The sequence below is a fragment of the Carettochelys insculpta genome, chromosome 1, assembly GCF_033958435.1.
Source record: "Carettochelys insculpta isolate YL-2023 chromosome 1, ASM3395843v1, whole genome shotgun sequence".
In the NCBI taxonomy this organism is placed as follows: domain Eukaryota; kingdom Metazoa; phylum Chordata; order Testudines; family Carettochelyidae; genus Carettochelys; species Carettochelys insculpta.
This window is the reverse complement of record NC_134137.1, coordinates 312231062-312253398: the sequence shown is the minus strand read 5'-3', so window position 1 is coordinate 312253398 and position 22337 is coordinate 312231062. Positions and strand designations below refer to the sequence as shown.

Here is a 22337-nt window from a genome sequence, read left to right as displayed (position 1 = left end):
TGCATAAGAAATAGATAAAAATCCTTTGCATAAATATAGCATGTGAAGGCTTTTTGCACAACTTCCTCAAAGTACTCTGACTAATGGTTTCAAGCACTGCCGCTTCCACACCATTATAAGAATCCAGGGTTCTGTAAGACTTCTTAAAATAAAGGCTATTTCTGGATAGGTACAAGCATTTGGTACAGTAAACCCTCGATTTAATGAACTAATGGGGAGAAAGGTGTCTGTTAATGCAGAAAGTCCATCAAATCAGAATCTGAAGGACTGGAGGCACCTTGCAAGCTGCACTAGGGAGCTCACCGTCTGAGACCTGGGAAGAATGCAGCGGTTTTTGGAGAGAGAGAGAGCTCAACAGTGGGCTCTTTGTGCTGTTTAGAGCTGAGCCTTGGAGCTCGCCTGCCGCAAGCTGCTCATCACCCACCAACACTGGGCACTCCCGTAGAAATTAAATTTCACTCCTGTGGCCCTGGTGGCCCCAGCTGTGGCAGCAGCTCCTTCAGCCATGGTGGGTCCATTTGCTAGCATTTATTTTGGAGGGGGAGAGGGCTGGTAGACAGTGGTCATTAAATCGGGGTCCATTAAATTGAGGTTTTGTTGTATTCCAGTTTTAAGTTTTTAAATTAGTAGAGACCTGTGTAGATATAACATTTGTATGCATATTCATGTTGGCAAAAGTGAGTCTCCGGTATCTTCATCCAGGTTTCCAGATGCGGGTACCTGCAGATACCTCTGGATTTGCAGGGCTCTAGATATCCAATTACAAAGAAAAAAACTAATATTTTTTTTAGTTCCATAAAGCTACTGGCTACAGGTCTCATCCTTTTGGAAGTGTAAATTGAATATATTTAACTATAGCAAATATGTTCCTATTTTATAGGAATGAATTTGGAGAGATGTCATCCACACCAGATGTAGAGGTGACCAGGCCTACTCGTAAACAAAGCTCTAAAAAAAGAGTTTCTAGTATCCTTTTTCTGTAATTTTTTTTCCTGGCTGTTTTAAAAAGAAGTATAAAAACTGTGATTGCTGCATGCCACAGTTAGCTTTTCTTGGTGTTGTGTATATTTAACAAAGGCTTTTCAAAAATTAAATTCTTGTCATTTGAAGAGTACTGTGAAATATCTTATACGTATATGAAGTCACAAATTACAATGACGCTTTAAAACTCTCATTTCTGAGAACTTCATACCAACTTTTTAAATAACTTCTGGAAGAGTTTAGGGAAAACTCTTCTCTTCTCTTTCAGTTAATTGTGCACTCAATGGCAATTTGTGTTTTCCTGTTTCCTTGTAGTTTTTCCTATTGTTTGCATGCAGGTTTCATACAGGAAAAGGAGATATTTTTTAAAAAGTCATTTTATAAGCACAAAGATTGGTTGAGTGGCTTGGGATGTGGGCTTCTGGAACACCTTGACTCCATGTTTTGTTTTATATTTTTAATTTGTCTTGGCTCTCACTCAAGTTTCCCTTGAAGAACTCTTAGTGAAACTAGAAAATCAAGGTTAGTTTGATTTGGAACATGAATATGATTGTTTCCAATAGCATATTAAACTGCCTTTCCTATGTAGGAGAATTTTTCAAGTGATTCTTTAGGGCTAAACTGACAGAGTTGTATATTTATCAGAGGACAGCTTTTGAATAATTTTCTGGTTTGTCTTACAGAGTTCTCAGTTTGTTTTAAACTTAAATGTATGTTCTAGGATCTTGTTTATTTTGAGAGTGTTTGCATAAGGGCTTCACTTATCCATGACAGGGAGAAAGCTTATGCAGGAGTGTGAATGGGCATGAAATATCACTTTTTGCAGAATTCAGCAGTTTTCTTTCAAAAATATAGTTACTATGCTTGAGAAAATAATTATACATGTGAATGAATGCAGTAATTTTTTTCTGAAACGGAGAGCAAAGGAGTACAGCATGTCTGCTGTTGGTGATAATTTTATTCTATAGCTACTTGGGAGAGCTAACAAGATTCTGACCTTTGCCAAATTCCAAAGAACACCAGGGAAATTTGATAGGCAAATCTGTAAGAAATCACACACTGGAGTTATGTATTGAGTAGAAAGAACGACAAAAAAAACTGAAGAAAAGTTAGAGGAGCAGATGATTTCTGCCCCAACCCGCAAGAAACTAGCAGACTTGGGTAATTGGAGAGCGGATATAGGCCTTGTTTTCTTTCAGTGAGCGGTGAAATTTCAGGTAAATCGGATACATTCTAGCCAAAGGCTGGGGAAATAATCCCCTCCTCAGTCTCAGCAGCTTTGCTTCTGCCATACTTCCCAGATGGTTTCTCCTAGACTAGTGGTGTCCAATAAGAATTCAAAGCTTGCCACTGTCCTGTGGGCCAGTGGGCACAGGAACCCACGGTAAGGAGAGAAGTATGCCTGTGCGTCAATAAAACCCACACACAGAGCCCACCTATCCTCACCAGGCACACCGATACTGCTCCCGGTCTTGAAATTCTGCCTCTTGTGGCTCTGTCCCTCCCCTCTACTCCCTACTCAACCTCGAGATACACCACCACACCAGGAGGGAGAGAATGAGCACAGGGGAAGAAGTTATGCAAACCAACTGTAATTCTTTTATTTAAAAGACAGCCCGTAAATCTAAAGGAGGATATGACAAACACAAATTTTAAAACTTGAGATTAGTAACTAAACAGGGATTAAATTAACCAGTTTTGATTTTATTTATTTTTTTTTTTTTTAAGAAGTACTCACAATAATAGAGGCCGATGAAGCCATCTTTGTGCCTTTTCGATAAGGAGAACTATAGTCTTTAAGGAAACCTTTTTAGGAAAGAGGCAACAGGGATCAATTTCTGGAAGGGAGATTATTTTGATTCTCCCGGGTAAGGAAGAGGTTTGCTAGGCCTCTCCACTTTACCAAGGACAGTTTGCTAGGCCATCCCTTTTGTGGTCCTGACACCTACTGAAAAGTTTTCGAGGCTCTTCAGCGGGATTGGATAGGTGAGTGAATTCAGGTATGAGGGTAAATAGGGTACACAATTAAATATTTTGTGAATAGATTCTATCATAACAATAACAATCAATAACGCTAACACTAAAGTTACGATGCTGACTATTATACTAACTTAACATTAACTACTTAGAAAAATAAGGTCATTTCTTGTCAATCTATAGGTAAGGAAACTAAACTGAATTTATAAAGTGAAAGGTTAAAGTCATTAAACAGTACGTGCAGTTTAAACAGGAAGGATATAACAGGCAACTGGGCCACAGTTCTTTTGCTGTGGTCTCGGTCCCTGTGCTCTAGACAGCTGGGGCTCTGCTGCCATACACACTGGCTAGGGTGCAGTACCTCCAGAGGTACTAGCCAGGGGACAGGAGCTGCCTGCTGGAAGTCACTTCAGGTTCTGTAGTCGAATGCTGCAGGGACCATCGCAGGAGTTGCTGCTGCCACAGCAGTGCGCAGCTGGGCAACAGTCTTGCGCCTCTGGAAAGTCGTCTTGTAAATCAAGGGAAGGTGACAGTCTTGCACCAGGTGTGTCTTCAGGCGCCGATTTCTGCCACCAAGGTCTTCAGGACTTTGGGCAAAGCCCCATGACTGCGCTAGCCATTATCCTAATGGGTTTCGCCAGCCGCTTCCCTTCAGGTCCACAGTGATTTCAGCTAGTGCGCTCTGAGCAGTGGAGTGGACAGTGAGCTATGGAATGGCCCCAGAGCCCTGTGCGGGCTGTTCTCTTATAGAAGGTCTTCATGAATAATTCATGAGATCGTTACCATACAAGTAAAGTCCTCAACTAGGTCCACACTGATGGAAAGTTCTGGAAGGTATCCAGGCTCACCCAATCAGATTGCCCCTGTGCAAATCTGAATACCCCGACTCATGAATATGGATGAGCGCATGGAACAATTCAAATTCTCAGGGGAGTTAACAGTCACAGTGAACCGTTTACAATGTATGCTAATAGGCAATGATAAATACTTTAGGTTTCCTTAATGTTGCGATTCCCCCCCCCCCACCTCCATCAATTCAGTCCTTAATAAACAGGATCAGGCTCAATCCCAGTCAATGGGGACGATAACGTCCATGCAAATGTTATCACACGACAGCCATGCTTGTGGTTGTCATCTTTCCATATTTGCCACGTATTATACGTCATTTATTAAATCATATTAGAAAAATAAATACTTTCTGGCCTTTGAATTTGCATGAAACAGTGAGATGATGTAACAATCACAGACGCAGTTATGACAACAGGACTCATTGCAGCAAACAAAGCCGAATTACAGAAAGGCTTTGAACCCTGCATAGCCTGTAACAACCACCCCCTGGCACAGCTGGGAGTGGTATGGCTCCAGCTGTTCCCTGCCAGTAGCATGCAGATGTTAGAGGGCATGATATCAAACCTTCATCCTTGCCATGTCCTTCAGTGCTCCCTTTTACTGCGGGCGGCATCAGTGCCTGCAGGAGTTCGCTGCTCACTGGCAAGTTGTCTTGCCTGAGCTAATCGTCTCGAGGACATGTGACAAATTCAAAGAATTATTTCTTATGCCTTAGGTTTGCATGCATTCACCACAACACAGTGTCCTATTCACCAGATGTGGTAAGTAGTGAACGTATTGCATGCTGCAGTCCTAGACCCCCTCACTGTGGTTCTCCTTCAATGTAAACGCTCATCTACAGGATCTGTCTCAAGTTAGTAGGTTTAATCTTAGTCCTTTAACTACTAAGTCTCAGGTGAATATTTCAAGCTTCCCTAGCAGGAGCTATCTCTTAGCCTTGGTAAATTTAGTGGACCAAGTGTACATTCAGTGTATGAAGGATTTTTAAATCATGCTGTTATCAGAGATTTATATTAAACCATGCATAATAGTTTGTAGTGGACCTGGGATGGAGTTTAGGGCATTTTTTTTTTCTTAACATATCCACCAGTTCTTGCATCCCTGGATGACAGTCTTGGTAATGGAATGCCAAGAAGCCAGATGGTTCCCCGAACTCCAGGATCATTGCTGTGCCAGTCTTGTAAGTTTTCTCGCCCCCCCCCCCCCCCACCGGTCTCCACTTCCATATACAGCTAGTTTCAGGTTGTGATTGAACAAGTACTAAAGGTTTTGGTTTCTGTATTTCTGTTTTTCACTATTCTAATTTGCCTCAGACTTCTATTCTGTAGCTGTCTTAAAGTTTGCTAGGGCTGAGACAATGTATTTTTCTGTGTAGCAGCAGGCATGCAAACAAAGCCCAAATAATAATAGCTAGGGTAATGACACCTGAATTGTAAGAGAGCGTTCAGCTCTTTTCTTATTTAACTAAATGTAGGATTTTGTGATTACGTTTACAATCACAGTTACTGATTTTTGGCAACGTGACTCCATAGCCTTAAACTTTCTTCTTAAAAAAATATTGTTTTGATTTTCAGTTACTCCACAAACACGAGGTTCCACGAAGCAGCTAGATATGTCTACCATCCTGGGAACAGGAGGGAAATCTCCTCTATTTACACATACCCCTGGATTCTTTGGCAATCTGTCTATGGTATGAAGATTATAGGGCATGTTGTTCTCCCTCTTCGCTCATATGAATCTTATAAAAAGGTAGAATTGCTTACTGTGTTCACATACATTTTGAAATAAGCAGAGAGGTTTGCTTTTAACCAAGACCACTTAAATAGCCAAGTGCAAAGCCTCAATTTAAAATGTTGAGTTTACTCAACTTTTCCATTTGTATTGCTCTTACTTTCTAAAGAGAGGTAGATTCTTAAAATGATTGATATAATAAATAAAATTTTAATAGCTTTAACTATAATTTTAGGCTGGAGTTGGCACATCTTTCTGCTACCTAGGAGCAAAATACCTCCATAATGTATGCATTTATTACACAATTATTTTGCTTAATGTTTTCAGTTACCTATTGTACATTTTGAAGGTTAGAAAATGGTGTATTTTTAATTTACTAATATCTTTTTACTCATGATTTGTATCAAATTGCATTAGGATGATAACTAGAATTTAATGAAATGCACATTTATAAAGTTTATTTTTTTAAACAAAAAAGCTTTAAATGTTTTGGATATGTGAACTTCTCTTACCAAAAATGTTTCTTTCATATTTACAACTAAGCTATTTTTTAAAGGAACAGAGGGATTGACCATAGTGGGGAAATTTTCAGAATGCCCAAATGGAACTGACTCTTCAAAGCATGAGCTCCCCATGTACAGTCATCATATGAGAAGCCTTCTGAGTTATTTAGGCTGTCCTTCAAACTTAAAACTAGTAGGTGTCATTTCTCCCTCCTCATTTTGCTAGGAAGCAAGAAGTCAAAGATAGAAGTGGGAGGAATGATATGGGCATGGAATTTGAAAAACCGATTGGAGAATAGCAAAGACCTATGTTCACATTTCAGGAGTTCCTTAACATACTGCTAGGAAGAGGATGGTGTCAGATTTCCTCTCCTTGTTGGTTCAGTGTGAATGTCCTTCAGAGTCCAAATCACTGGGACCTAGCATTTAGTGTGGGTGATGGTAGCCATGGTAATGATTGTTAGACTTTGTCATTGTGGTGAAAGCACCAGTCTTGGTCGCTGTCAAATGGCTTGCTGCTGTGCTTATCTGGGTAAGTTACCACATGTTCCCCCCCCCCCCCCCCCCAAGGAAATAACGAAAAGGAGTACTAGCCATGTCCATCAGATTTATTTTCTCCTGTTCATGTCTCTACTAGAACTTTCAAGTGATTAAAAAAACATTAATCCCAGTTAATTGTGCTGTTAAACAATAATAGAATACCATTCATTTAAATGGTTTTGGATATAGTCTACATTTTCCTATATTTTTGACTTCAATTCCAATGTTTCCACTGTAAAAACAAAAACAAAAAAAACTATTATTTTTCAATTCACCAAAGTACTGTAGTGCTGTTTCTCTTTATCAGGAAAGTCACAAAAAGTTAGACCTTCAGATAAAGATTTGGCTCTACAGTATGAAGTGAGTTGAAAAATTCTTTTGTTTATCATTTTTACAGTTCAAATATTTTTAACAAATGAGCAGTGTACCCTTTGTATTCTGTATTGTAAATAAACTCACTCTATTTGAAAATATAGAAGAAAATCCAGAAATCGGTACATTTCAATTGGTATTCTATTGCTTAACATTTTAATTAAAATTGTGGTTAAACAGGATTAATGTCTGAGTAAATTATGCAAGTTAACAGTGATAGACACCCATAGTTTTTACACTTCCTCTCATTTTGTTGGTCTGTTCCTAAAACATACACTTAATCTTATCTCCCCAGAAGCCTTGAAAATTCTTAATGAACAGTTTTTAATTCAGTCTCTGTTTTATGTCACTTTCTGGCTTTGCTGATTTCCACCCCACCCCACCCCCAACAGCTGTCTTAACTTGTGTGTAGGTTAAAATGATTCTGCCACTTTTCATGCCCTTTGGAAAACTTAAAACTTCAGACCAAGTTACAGCTTAACGTAAGGCATAGGTAGGGAGGAAGTTATTTGTTTTAAGACTGAAATTTTGCATCCTTTGCATTAACTTAGAAAATCATGTTAGGGCGTTCAGGTACATCTAGAGTTGGAACTTGTTTTTAAATGCAAAGCTGTTCTATCTAAAAGCTGAGTCACTTTCAATTTTTAGAGCTGCTCTACTTCTCTCATAAGAGACACTTATAGAATGAGAAGCTTCAAAAATCTTGACATGGTACAGTTGCTTAGTTTCCTTGTGGTGTTTTGTGTTTTTAGTTGGATGACAGTAACTGGACACCTGCAGTCACACCTCGGCATACAGGAATGTTCACAAACTTAGACCTGTCCAATGTGACCGAGGATGTCACCATGAGCGCTGTTCTGTTGCGTGAGGATGATCCTGGAGAAGCTGGTGAGATGACAACTTTGACCTTTCACTACAAAATAAAATTAACCTGTTTTTATTTTGTGCAATTGTTAGATGGATGTTCTACTTTACTATAATACTTCTCCAGAATATCCTTGCCTGCTTTCCCTCCCACCCCCAATCCTTCTAATCTCTGGCTGGAGAAGATATTTCATGAGCTTTCTAGTGACTGGAGTTGCCTTCAGGAAATCTGTTAATCACTATTGAGAGAAAAGAGTTCTGTAGAATATCGAGTCACAACTATTCTGTCACTTCTAAAAATGTAAAGTGTAAAATAGCTGCATTTTATGGAGTGGTGTTGGTGTATCTTTTAAAACTCTCATATAACCACATCTATTGCAAAATATGTGGTATAAAATTGCTGTGACTCAGTGTTACAGATCTTAAGAATCTGCCTTTCTTGTAATTCAGTTTTAGTTTCGGAAGTAAATTTGAATGATATTCTGCAGGGTACACATTAGAGAAGTGAAAGTGTAACTGGTTAGCTGGTAAGGACTGAAACGGCCTGCCTCCCCCTCCATGGGCTGGTAGCCCTGTCTGTGGTGGGGTTGGGGAAGAGACAGGGCATTTGGGAAGGGGAGTGATGGTTAGAGAGGCCACTCCAGCTAAGCCAGACTGGAGAGCCACCCACCTGCTGTAGACTGGGACTACTCCAGCTGTGCTGGAGCACCTGGCACCCATGGCAACACCGTGGGCAGTGATGTTCTGGAGCAGCTCCAGTCGCCAGCGGACCATGAGCAGGTGTGCTCCAGCCCTGCCAGAGCAGCCCCTGTCTGTAGCAGGAGTGCTGCTCCAACCCCGCTGGGCTGGAGCAGCCTCCCCAGCGGAACCCCCTTTAATTGGTGAAATGGGTAAACCTAGCATTTATCCAGTTAACCAATTAAATGGGATTTAACATACCTAGTACAAATAGTTTGTGTCAGCATTTTATTCCTATTATCATTGCACCAAGAAAGATCTGCAAGAGAGATTTTATTGAAAACATAGACCTTTGTATAGTCCTTGAAAATATTGAACTTTCATTTCTGTTGTCAGAATTTCTTTGTTTTCAGTTTTTCCACAAAGTATAGCATGCTATCGTGCCTCTTCTTTATTGTGTTGCAGCTACTATGAGTATGTACTCAGATTTTCTGCATTCGTTTTTGAAGCACACTTCAACTACTGTTTTTGAACTCGTGGAAGAGTATGAAAATACTTGTAATAACCAGGTAAATTGTTGTAAAGAATTTCAAGTTGTATTTCCTTTCAGAAGAGTTGTGTTGCTGAAACTAGGGATATTTTCCTCTCTGGCTTAGTTGACCTTTCTGCTAGTCAGATTTTGAGGCCTGTAGGATGTTAGAGTTAGAAGGAAGTGAGCATTTTCCATGATGCAGCACAGGCAGCTCTGTGTTGCTGGGAGAGCTTCGTCAGCTGATATAGCTAATGCCGGAGTAATGAATTTGATGGGAGAGCTCTCTTATTGGTTTAGAGCACCTGCACTAGTAGTGCTGTGGCAGTGCAGCCGCAAGCTCTCCAGCATAGCCCATAGCATTAGTGTTTCTGCTCCAACCAAAGATGTGAGAGATCTTAAAGCAATGCCAGGTTAGTGAGGGTGGTTTTTGGGTTTTGTCATCACATGTATTGACGCCCAACGGATTTTTTTTGTGGGTCAGTGGCCCTGATCGAAAAAAGGTTCCTCACCCCTACTTGAAAGACTTGAAAATGTTTCGGAGGGGTAGCCGAGTTAGTCTGTATCTTCAAAAACAAGGAGGAGTCCTGTGGCAGCTTATAGACTAAACAGATATTTTAGAGCATAAGCTTTCACGAGCAAAGACCTGCTTCATCAGAGCTGACAAAGCAGGTCTTTGCTCGTGAAAGCTTATGCTCCAAAATATCTGTTTAGTCTATAAGGTGCAGCAGGACTCCTTGTTCTTGAAAATGTATAATGTGCTATATGTAACTGTTTACATCAGGTGACTATACTGGGAAAAATAGTTTACCGAGCAACTCCTGGACAACAGAAGTTTTCAAAGACAGCAAGTGTTTTGTGGCTTCTCAAACAAGAGATGGTAACCTGGAGATTACTGTCCTCACTTTACAGGTAATTTTTCTTCTTGCAAAGAGTTAAACACTTGGACGTATATGTGATCAGATTTATATTCTGCATGGAAAAATAGTTAAACAGGATTGCTTAGTGCAGCATGTCCCAAAGTGTGGTTTGCAGCCTAGTACCGGTCTTTGCGGGGGGGAAAAATATTGGTTCTTAAAAAATATACAGATTATCACTATTATTATTGTGAATTAATGATAAACAGTGAAAATTGATTAATTTTTCATTTTTTGATGCATTTATATTTTTGGGCCGCAGGAAAAAGTACTGAAAAAAACTGGGTGCCAAAAGTTTGGGAAACCCTGGCTTGGTGTCTACATGCTGCATAAATGTGCATAAGAGATTGAATTGTCATTGCATTAATGCTAAATGTAAATACTAAACAGATCAGCTAATGACTTCATTTGATTTTTATTTGTAGACCTAGAGTGGGAGACACACAACTTTAACTTCTTTTGTATTAACCAGCAGTAACACTTAGTACTTTTTGTCTCTAGAGATCAAATACAGTCTGCACTGGAAGATGAAACAATGTTTGAAATTCCGGTAAGCCTCATGCTATAGTGAGCCCTTTGATTTTTGTTTAAGGGACAACTTGTAAATCTAGGTCTTCATTGTTTGTTTGCAATCCAAATATTGAACCATTTAGAATTTCAATGTAAAAATGAATGTAAACAAAAATTAAATGGATTTGATTTTTGTCTAAGATAGGTTTATTTATCTTAACTGCATAAATTATGAAAAATTAATCAGATTAAATATTCATTTATTAATAAGACATAAATTGTATCTCTCTAATCACTCCATATAAAGTTTGTTTTAAGTGATTTGTCCACTTCTTATAAGATCCAGGGGGCACATAATGGTATTCCTACGGGCCAGTCAAGATTTGAGAATTTTATTTCATTTTCAAGTAGTTTGAATGATCTAGGAGTCCTTGAAATATTTAGTATCATGTTTTTTCTTGTAAAGGCAGAGTGCCTGTCTCTCTCTTTGCTTATTACTACAAAGCAGTGTTTGCAGCCGTTGCTGATTCAGTATATTAAGAATGGTTAATGATTAAGAGGAGTAACTTTTGTAAAATGTGTAACTACAGACAGGTGAAGATATTTTATGGCAAAGTTGAATGCCAGTTTAGTTAAGGAGGAGAGGCCTATCAATATTTATAAGTTTACCTCTGCCAGACATTATCTACTGTTGTGCCCTCTTTCTCCTGCCCCACAAAAAAAATAAAAAAATCCTGTATGTTTTAGCAAAAGCCTCTTTCTTCTACTTTTGGTGAGGATTTAATGTGAGTTTAGATCTATGCAGTAAAAGGGGAAATATTGTGTTGTGCTGACCAGTTTTTCATTTTGTAACTTTTCACTAGGGCGCACAAAACCTTGAGTTTGTGCCGTTTGTTTTATATAAATCTAAAATAAATACTTGAATAATCTGACTGGGATCCAAAGTATACCAGTATCTGCTATCAATGTTTTATTTGTATGATGTCACATGTGGACTAATTCTGCAATCTGATGTTTATACATGATTTTATTTTACAGTATGTAAAAGTATATCTGTTTTCTCTTGATATAATGAGGTATTTTTCCTAAGCTGCCACTGTAAAGCTAGTAAAGGTCAGTGGATATGGTATTAATTTGTCTTCCCTGAATTCTTCTTTTGTGCCGGTTTATACTGACACTTCTTTTATTAAAAAAAAATTAATGCTTTTTCTTTTCTTTAAAAGGTTCTAAATGCTAGTGAAAAGACAGCTATAAGCATCTTGTTTCAGAAAGACTCGCTGGTTCGGCAAAGCCAGGTATGATTTAAATATTGGAAGAGGTATGGGACTAGATAATTTAACAAGCTTTAAATATTCATTATATTCTGTTAAACTTTAACAAAAGCTATGTAGAAAATTACACTGCTTCTAGCACTGTATATTGCTCTAAAATTAAGGTAACTTTGGTTTTACAACCTCCTTAAAGATAATATCTGCAGTTCCATTTCTGAAGGCAGTCTTTCCTACTTTCTGCATCAATGGAAGCCAGAAACATTCTTGAGATTAATTTGAAAGGGACAGAAGTTTGACTCTTGAGAGCTATCGTTAACTAGCCAACACATGGAACAAAATAAATGCTACTCATCAGTGCTCTAATAAGAGTGGCTAACAAAAGTGGGGATTGAACAGGCAATCAAACATGCTTGATTACTCAGGAGGTGAGGGTGTTGTGATTTGGAGGTATATATTCATCTTAGCATACGCAGAGAATGCATAGACTGACTGGGCTGGTAGGTTTAGAGTCTATTTGTAACAGGCGTGCTATTTTTTTTTTTTTTTTAAACAAGCTCAATTTTATGTTCCAGCTGGTGGTGGATTGGTTAGAGAGCATTGCCAAGGATGAAATTGGAGATTTCTCTGACAACATTGAGTTCTATGCAAAATCTGTGTATTGGTGAGTTATTGATTCATCATTAGAAGTCATGCAGAAGTTTTCTGTTATGTACACTGCATGCTTCCTACAGGTTTTAACAACTTGCTGTTAGTTTTTAAAAAACTGGCAAAACCTTTAATTTTTCCTTGCGTTGTTAGAGGTTTTTTAAAAACCAAGAATTTATTTTGGTCAGTCGTCGATACTGTGGCTTCCCCAAAAAAAGGAAATTCAGTGCACTTTTAGGGAAAACAAAAGTGGTGTAATTGAAGTTGTTTGTTTTAATTTAACCTAGAAGGCAAATCATACACTTCACTTGTACTTATTTTTGTGAGCAATAAATGTGACAAGAATTGAATTGTTAGTAGCTAGGTTATAGACAGCCGTTAAACAAATTAAAATTAGTTTTGCTGTTTCAGGAGCAGCAGGATAGGGACCCACAGGGGAGCCCTTAAAGAGCAACTTACAGCTCTGGAGCCACAGGTTGCCAACCCCTGATCTGGGTGAATTTGACCATGTATTAGTTAGGTGGTCTGCTTCTATGTTTTTAGTTCAATTATATTAGCACAACAGTATTCTAGCTGATAGGCCTCACAGAGAACCAGTCATGAAGAATCAGAGTACTTTGTTTTGATGTGCCGTTTTGAAAATATGCTTGATATCTTCAAAGTCTCTTGAAAAAAAACATTTCCCCTTGCTTTTAGGGAGAACACTCTACATATTTTGAAGCAGCGACAGTTTAACACATACATTGGAAGTACTCGTCCCCTAGTAACTGAACTAGTAAGTGTAATTTAAAGTGAGGTTTGGCTTCGTGGCAGGTGTAAATTAGATTTTTGTTGTAACTTTGTATGTATGTATGTATTTATTTATTGCTACTCATCATAGCTTCCCCAAAAGTTCAGGAATGCTGTCTGAAAAATGAAAACCACCTGCTTTTGTGATAGCTGCCCTGAATGGCTGGGGAATTATGTACACTGTCTTTATTGTTCTGGGCAGCTGATGTTAGCCCACTATGGATTTTGTTTTTCTTGCCACCTTTCTCTTTTTTCAGCTGAAGTACTTCTTAGCTATTCATTGAGGTTGGTGGCTTTATTGGCACTTCTTTTAAGTACCCCCAGAATGTTAGTTGCTTCAAAACAAAGGCTGTTCCTATCCAGAAGAGCCACTCTTGATTTAACTTGCCACTCCAGTGAAAAGTCATAATAAGGGTAAAGGAGGGCAGGCTGAATTAAAGACAAGTGGCAGTAAAATAACATGATTACGCAAACCATCAGGTTGTGCAAGTGCCTTTCCAAGTCCAGTCTTAACATCCCTTTTTAATTTGTTAGTTACCTTTGCCCCTTTATTTAACCTCATTTCCCAAAACCTTACAAGCATAATTTGTGAGACAAAGGAGGCTAGCTTGATTAACAGATTTGAGGCAGGGATGCCAAATGGAAAGGAGAGATGTTGTGGAACAAGGTAATAAATGGTGAATCAAGGCTGACCTGGTTGGAAGAGAAGAGAAGAGTGGGGAATATGAAAGAACACCATGTCAAATTTAACTGTAGTCTGTGTAGTGTAGGCCTAAAAATGTTTGTTTAAATTGGATGTGCAGCATGGTTTGTCAGATCTGTAGTGTACACTTTTTGTGCAGCACTTTCAACAGTGAAATCTGGTCCTGGTTTGAGCTCTGGATGCTTGCATCCTCTTTGGTTGCTTCCCATTATTATTTCTTATATATGGAAAAACTCAGGAAGGACTGTTCGGGAAGGAGTGATTAGGGATATCAAATGTAGAGGAAGAGACAAGAAGGATGAGAGTAGGTTTTGAGAATTGGTCAGGAAGAAGTGATGAGGGCAGTAGGAGCAACTTCAGTGTTTTGAAGATAGCAGAAGATCAACAGAACCCTGCAAATTCATGTGTAGCTACATCTGTGGATGTTAATAGGGATGTTCTTGGCCTCTTTTGGTAGCTACAGATGCAAATACGAATTTTGTGTCCACGCAGGGCTCTAAAAATAGGCTGGAGTGGATCCATGAGACTGAGAGGAATTCACTCTAACAGTTGTAAATGGCCTTCTAGAAGAACTGCAAGGTAAAGGGAGAAAAGGAGAAGGTCTGGTATCTGGAGAGGCAGCTTATAAGGGGAAGTGGTGAAAGGTCAGGATCAGTGAAGAGGGGGAAGATAAAGCCAGCTGCTATGCAAACTAGTCACTGTGTGTCAACATGGGGAAATGGGATGGAGGGTTCATCATCTTTTTTGCCTTGTAGGACCCAGATGCCCCCATAAGACAGAAATTGCCACTTGACGATTTGGATCGAGAAGATGATGCAAGGTTACTCAAGTACCTTTTCACTCTTATCAGAGCTGGGATGACAGATGAGGTAGTATTTTTTTTTTAGGACTTGTTCATATAATTTAAAAAGTGGTTTAGTTTAATCAGTACAGGTGGTGGTTGAAAATGGCTTTCTGATATCATGTTAACTAAACTGCTGTAAACCAGGCTTCAGGGGATACAAGTGGCTACAAACACCGTTGCGCATAATTAACTACATGAATTTTAAAATTGCACCTTTAGTTAAAGCAGTGCAATTTTGGGTTGAGAGCGGACTTGATGGTGTATAAAGTAGACTTATCACTGTCAGGCCAGCACTTTAGTAGGTCTTGAGTGACTACTGAGGATGGACACGGGGGAGGAGACATCAGCCGTATGACCAGCTTCCTCCTCCTCCCTCCCGCCCCCAACGACTCTTCCCCATGCCACCCCAAGCTTGGGGAAGGATAACCCCTCCATGCCCCTCCTCCACCCCTGAGTGACACAGCCTTGGGGACCAGCAGGAGTCTGCTCTCCTCCCTCCTTGGCATTTCACTGGCAGAGGGAATTGGAACAACATGCCCCACACCTCTCTGCTTCCCACCACCAGTGAGTGAGGGAGTGGTTCCACCCCTTCCCCTGACCAGTGTTGCCAGGAGCCAGGGGGAACAGATTCACCTAGAGCTGTCGCTCCCCTTGCTCCCCTCCCTGACGTCTGCTGCGGGTGCCAGGTTTCCCCCTTCCCTTCCTCCCAGTGCTTGTCCCCTGGGCCTCCAGGAGGCTCTTGCTTCTTTCCCTCCCAACCATTGTGTTGGGGGTGGGGAGGGGGACATGTACCCCTTGTGCACATGCACATCATCCCTGGCAGCACTGTTTGGTACTAAAATGGCTTAGTACTGACAGCTCAGTGTTGTGTGATACCATTAACACATCTGAAAGAGCTTGTAAATTGGCCTTACATAACTGTTGAATTATTATGACCTGACTTAAGCCCTTGTACTCTGAGTGGAGCATAGGTCATCTACAAGTCTCCTCCACTTCGCTCTGTCTCAGGAGAAAACTTTTAGCTGACTCCAGGAGTACCCCAGTTGTACTTCAGTCTCAGTAGATCTGCTCCATGTTGTCCAAGGTCCTCGGCTTTTGCATTTCCGTTGCGGATTTAATTTGAGAGCTTGATGTACTATGCTGGATGATGGTTTTCTGAGAGTGTTACCTAACCATCCCTGCGTTCTTCTCTTGTCCTCCTCTGTTCCAAAGCTTACAATTTGTGACAAAGTCTTGCCATTTGATGCGAGGGATGTACCTCAGGCATCTGTTTATGAATGCCTATAGCTTGTGATTTGGAGACTTTCTAGTATGCCAAGTCTCGCATCTATACAAGAGCACGCTTCACATTTGTGTTGAAGAGCCGCAGTTTTGTTTTCGCAGATATTATTTGTGAACTCCATATGGGACAAAGTCTTGATTGCAGCTGTTGCTTTCCCTATCCTGGCATTGATATCCTTGTCTGTTCTTCTGTCTGTGCCCACAGCACTCCCCAAATAGGTGAACTGTTCCATATCTTCCAGCTCATCCCCTCCCGGAGTGGTGGTGGTGCTGTTAGACTGGTTGATCTTCATTGTCTTGATCTTTCCCATGTTAATGCTCAGTCCAGCCATTGAGACAGTTTGGTCTAGTGTTGTGACCTTTTCTTCCATTCATTCATGTTGGTGTGAAAGGAGGGCAATATCAGCGAAATCAATATTCCCTAGCTGTTAGAGAAGTGTCCTCTGAATACCCTGTTGATGACCACCTGCTGTCCTATTCGTAATCCAATCCATTGTGATCAAGAACAAGAAAGATGGCAGTTGGCACCTTTGTCGTGCTCCTGAGAGTCTACTGAATGATTCTGTCAAAACACCACTGTGAACAACTTGGCATGTTAAGGATCAGGTTAATAATTTTGGATCAGATACCACAATATTGCAGCAATTTCCACAAAGTGTCTGTGTCAACACTGTCAAGGCTTCTTCCAAGTCTCTGAAGGTTATCTACAGTGGGGAGTTTCACTCAAGCAACGGTTCCATGATCACTCAAAGTTGCTATTTTTGGTTAGTATAAGATGTCTTGCTTCGGAAGCTGGCCTGTTCTTCCCTGAGCTGTCAATCAATTTCTGTCTTCATTCTCTCCAAGAGAATCCTATTGAACGCTTCCCCTGGAACAGACAGTAATGTGATGCCCCTCCAGTTCTTGCATTCCTTCAGGTTGCCTGTCTTTGGAAGCTTGGTAAGGTAGCCATGTTTCCCATCTTGTGGGATCTCCTCTGTGTCCCAAAATAGATTGTACGTAATGTTGACTGATGTCTTGCTACCTGCCTTGATTGCGTCTGTGGAGATGTTGTCTGGACCAGGTGCTTTTCTGCTTTTCAGATGGGCATTGGCTTTTCTGATTTCTTCTTTTGTTAGGTCTGCTGCTGTTAATTTACAGAGGTATATTTATTTTTAGGTGGTAATTCTGGAGGTTCTATGTGGGGTACCATGGTTCGCTAGCTTTTCAAAGCGTTCCTTCCATCTACTGAGCTCCTCACTTGGGTTTAAAACATGCCACTCCTTATCCTGTCCTGGCTGATCTACTGTACGCCATGACCCTGCTGGCTTCCATGTGATGTCATACAGCTTTTTCAGGTTTCTCTGTCCGGCACCTTGTTTGGCTTGTTGTGCAGGGTTTTCAACAAAGTTCTTCTTATCCATTTTAACAGCCTTTTTAACTTCTCTGTTGGCTTCTGAATTCAGTCTCTGAGCTTTCTCCTTGGCTGTTCTTGTTTTATTATTGTTGACTTCTGCTTTTCTGTCCTTTATTCCTTCTCTTTTCTTAGAGTTTCTGCTGTAATCCATTCTTTGTGACACCTTGTACTCTTTCCTAATGTTTTATCACAGGTCTGTTTCCAGGCTGTTTTGGTGCGTTCCAAAATTTTGTTCCACGGTAGCATCTTTTGGGATAAGGTTTGTCAGAAGTGCATATCTGTTGGACAGCTGCAGTTGGGAACGGGCTCTTGTCTCTCTATTCTTCAGCTGCTCCATGTTGAATCTCAATCCCAGCTTCGTTGCTTTTGTGGCATACCTCTTGAGCTTGGACTTGAGTTTTATCATGACCAAATGGTGGTCTGAACCTACATCTCCTCCTCTTCTAGTGTGGGTGTCCTGTGTTGATCTTCTGAAAGAACTATACAGATTTGATCAAATCTTGTTTTCTGACTGGTGGTCCGGTGAAACCCAAGGGACCTTAAGGATCCTTTTGTGTAGGAAAAATACTACCAGCTATAACCAAAAGGAACAAAAGTCACTCAACTGTTCTCCATTTTTATTCATTCATTTAATTTCATGCATTCATTGCCTAGGCCTTCTTTTCCCATGGTCCATTCTCTGCCTGTATTTATGCTTTCGCTTTTCACATTGAAGTCGCCCATCAAAGTCAAGATATGCTTATTTGCTTTCTGGTTCACATCATTTTGTAGTTTCTCATAGAAGTCTGTTTTACGTTTCTCAGCTGCTTCGTTGGTTGGTGCAATTCTAAGCACCAATCAGTACTTTCCGCACTTTGGTATAGAATCTGTTTGCGATGATGCATGATGATACTGGTGTCCAATCCGTTAAAGCACCAGGTGCCTCTCTTGATAGCATAAAGCCCACGCCTTTGTGTGTGGTGTACCCTTTTTTTAATGTCCAGAATGGATGAGGGTTTTACCTGTTGAAGGCGTAGCTGCCCTGACTGTGTCCATCTTGTCTCGCACAACCCCAAAACTGCAACTTGTACTGTTTCACCTCTGCTGCAGTCTGTGCTGACTTCCCCACTTGATACACTGTCCGATTGTTCCACATACAAAACTAGGTGGTTGTCCTTGGTGAGAGAGAGCTCATCTGCAGGACAGCTTCCTTTCAGCTTTCCCTACCACACTTCATATTCAATGTGTGTAGATTGAATTACCATGTGCACCCCTTTTTCTGTATTTGAACTGTACATGTTTGGAAAATAGCATAATTGATCATTCTTAGGTTTCTGCAGAGTACTGAATTGCAAGCATGCTTTCCTCCTTGCTAATACAGTCCTTCAATGGTGATTTTACATGGCTGCAGTAAAAAGTAAGAATGGCTTCCTTTCTAATGTTGACTCTGATTTGGAACTATGAAAACAGCACGCAAATTTCCTGTTTACTAGGAGAAAGATGCTTCAACTTCACTGCCTGTTTTCTCCTTTTTCTGTTGCATTTATGGCTTTCCAGGGACTTCAGAAGTGAAATCTCTGAAGAAATCATTAATAAAATATTAGAAATGTGTGCTTTTGACCAGCGTAAAAGAGATTTCTCTTCTCTTCCATTAATCTCTTGCTAAATGTAGCTTTGCTTTTTCTTGATACCTTCCATAATTTGTCATCTAACTCCATTGCCCACCAATTTGAGGGGAATTACAGCACTGTGAGATCAGCCTGTGGTAAATTGTGTTGTGCTGTCAATTCAGCAGCACCCTGGCAGACCTAATCCTGGGTCTTCCCTGGGTAGAAGCTCCCCATTATGCCAGTGGTTTTCATTATTCATTAAATATTTGTATTCTGGTGGCATCTGAAGGTCTCCCTGGTGGGCTGAGGAAGAATGCTAAGCACTGCACTAGTGTATAATAGGAAGAAAGGAGTTCCTGTTACAAAGATCTTACAACCTTAGGAACAAAGGAATCCAGTTGCTTGTTAGAGATGAAAGCACTATCCCACTGTGCCACCCAGCTATCAGGTTTTTCAGTTCTTCCCTCTTCATCATCATTCCCAAAAGTGACAAGGTACTGCAGACTCTGCAGCTTGAGAAGACTAACAAAAGCATCGCCACTTAACACAGTTGGCCTCCCTATTCTGACACTCCTGTCACTCATGAAATTGATACCTCCGTTAGATAAGGAAGTAATTGGGTGTGTGAGAAAGCGCTCAGCAGTGTGAGCTTGCTTAGTCTCCTCACAGGCATAGTTTTTTCTCCCTATCACTTTTACTCCTGTATATTCATATAACTAGGGAAAATGAAAGCAGACTTCTTGAGTAAGACTCTTCTTGGCAGTATGTAATCTGATACATATTGTCAGCACAAAGGATGGGATTTTCCAAAGTATGTGAGAGCTGGGTATATGATTGTGATCGGATTCTCCTCCCCCCATGCAGCCAGGGACAGCAGAACTCTCACCAGCCTGGGCTCGCTCTCTCTGTGCCTTGCTAAGTGATCAGCAGTGACCCCTGCAGGTGCTGTTATCAATCAGAATGATCACATGGGGAGACCGCATTCCCAGCTGGGAGTGCAACTATAAAAGACAGATTTTGAGAGATGAAGCGATAGGCAAAAAGAGTAGTTACCAAAAGAAAAGAAAAAAAAACATGCATTTTAAACTCTCACCCATCTTAGACTGGGCAGCAACTACTAGATCAAGCAGTTTCTTCTCATGACCCTGGATATTGCATTCCACAGTACATGCTTTTCACTCTTGAAATCTGGGCCAGTCCCCTTTAGTGGGAACCTTCAGTTGTGTCAGTGTGCTGGTGGCAAGCAAAGTAAGTGGACGAAGAAAAAAGACAAAGCATGGGCCCTTGTGTTTGATTTTGTACCCTTAGTCCCCGTGCTTGGAAAATGCAAGCCCAAGCATGGCTGGGAGTATTGCTAAGTCTCCAGGCAAAGTTGAGCAAATCCCCTGAGGTGATCTCGTGGAGGTGAGTCATTGCATTGCAGCTCTTTTGTGGGACAGTGGCTGGTGATATTTGTTCAACAGCACCTCCTGGGGTGCTGGTTACCTCCCTTGAGATTTTCTCTGCAGAGTGAGTATCTGGGCACCTCCCAAACCCACAGCATATATTAGTGAAAACCACACAACATAAATATACACATAAATGAAACTCATGTGGATAGAGAAATTGCTTTTAGCAGATGATAATCTTTCTTCAGTGCTTCACGTGACAAACTTTAGATGCATAGTTTATATTCAGATGAGGAATATGGGGGTTACCAGCATACTCCCAAGACATAGAATGTTGCATGAATTCCCTCAAACACCTTGAAGTATTTCACCCCAAAAGATGGGTTTTAGGCCTTTGCATCAAGAGGCGTACATTCATAAACTGTAACAGACTTGATCTAAAACTAGCTAGATAGGAAGGGTGTAAGACAGTCTGCAAAGATCTTGATGAAGAAGGTGGGTGGTTGTGTTATGATACTTCTCGTGCACTGTTGAAAATGGCAACTGAAAAGTTCATGCATTCACTTGAAAATAAAACTAATGAAAACTGGAATTTGTAAGACTGTTTTAGTTTGAGTTTAGTCTAGTCTCAAAACACAAGTGTGTCTGTGTGTGTGTTTGTGCAAAGAAACATTTTTGTCAATTAACCGTGTTCTAACATCTGTCTTGGCTGTGGAAGGACATGTGAGCTTTGTCCTGTTGCTCAGAATGGCTGTTATTTTATAGGCACAGCGCCTGTGTAAACGATGCGGTCAGGCCTGGAGAGCTGCAACACTTGAAGGATGGAAACTGTATCATGATCCGAACGTAAATGGAGGTATCCAGGATTTTCTTGATGTCTGTATCTATCTAACACGGGGTGGGCAAAATCAGCCTTGGGGGCCGTACCCGGCCTGCCAAGCATTTTTCTCCAGCACACCTACCTGATTAGCATATCACATACATTAAGGATAGCAGCATGTTTTCAGACGCCCCTTCCACCACCTTGCTCTGTCTGCAACTGAGCTTCTCCTAGGATTCTCCTGCTGGCTATGCAGAGGGGGGAGGGGGTAGTGCTGGCGTAGGGGTGTTCCCCTGCACCTCACCTCTGCAGAGCAGGGATCTCGCAGAGAGAGACACACACACACAGTGGCGATGCAGCAAGGACAGTAAGTGACTCACTCAGGAGTGCACAATGGGTCGGGGGAGACAACAGAACAGGACCAGTTTCCCTTAAAAAGGCAGAGGGTGGCTTCTCAGAAATTTACCCATCAGCAGCTTTCACTCACTGTCACGCTCTCACACATCCAGTCTGTGCCACATACACACAGTCACTGTCACCCATATACACTGCACCCACGCTCAACCTGTGTCACAAAGGCTCTCTGTCACACACAGTGTTTCTCTCTCTTATACTAACACTCTTTGTCTCTCTCTCTAGCCCCCAGCCCCGCCCCTTCCAGGGGCCCAGAGCCAGCCCGGAGCCAGTACCAAAATTTCTGGAGTGGCCCCTCTGCAAAAATTGTCTACTTTGATCTAAAGGAAACGTGCCCTTTTATATTTCGAAAACACTTCCATAAGTGTATAGTAGACAGGAAATGTCTCTTTATAGCTGACACAGTATGAATATTTAACAGTAACATTTCTTGAAAAATGGTTAAAGCTGAGTGTTCCAACTGAATGCTGCTAATACACTAAAAATTACTTTATTAATACACTCTCCGTGCTTCCTTTCTTTAAAGCTTCAAACCTTAATGACTGTGAAATTTCCCCTCTCTGGTATAACGAGCGTGGTGTACAACAGAGGGGAATGGAGGAAAGGGGATGCTTTGAGCCACACTTAAGCTTTAAATTCACTGCGTTCTTTTCTGTGTGCTCAATAGCTTGCAGAATCAAGCCTTGTCTGGCCCCAGTCCAGTAAAAACATTAAGCATATGTTTTAGGTGTATTGCTGAATCAGAG

General features: G+C 40.8%; 1 protein-coding gene across 3 annotated transcripts in view; it reads left to right on the top strand.

The window, feature by feature from the left end:
- The window catches only part of NUP107 (nucleoporin 107), a 43462-nt gene that overhangs the window by 1271 nt on the left and 19854 nt on the right, over positions 1-22337 (top strand). The window contains exons 2-13 of one of the 3 annotated variants that reach the window (XM_075013272.1): positions 881-966; positions 4898-4987; positions 5382-5497; positions 7706-7841; positions 8961-9064; positions 9809-9936; positions 10443-10491; positions 11675-11746; positions 12295-12383; positions 13064-13142; positions 14615-14728; positions 21123-21213. In XM_075013272.1, coding sequence (XP_074869373.1) covers positions 881-966; positions 4898-4987; positions 5382-5497; positions 7706-7841; positions 8961-9064; positions 9809-9936; positions 10443-10491; positions 11675-11746; positions 12295-12383; positions 13064-13142; positions 14615-14728; positions 21123-21213 — 1154 coding nt within the window. Of the gene's footprint in view, positions 1-880; positions 967-4897; positions 4988-5381; positions 5557-6094; positions 6235-7705; positions 7842-8960; positions 9065-9808; positions 9937-10442; positions 10492-11674; positions 11747-12294; positions 12384-13063; positions 13143-14614; positions 14729-21122; positions 21214-22337 lie in introns of those variants that run through there. The other 2 variants (XM_075013292.1, XM_075013283.1) reach the window with 2 other exon arrangements.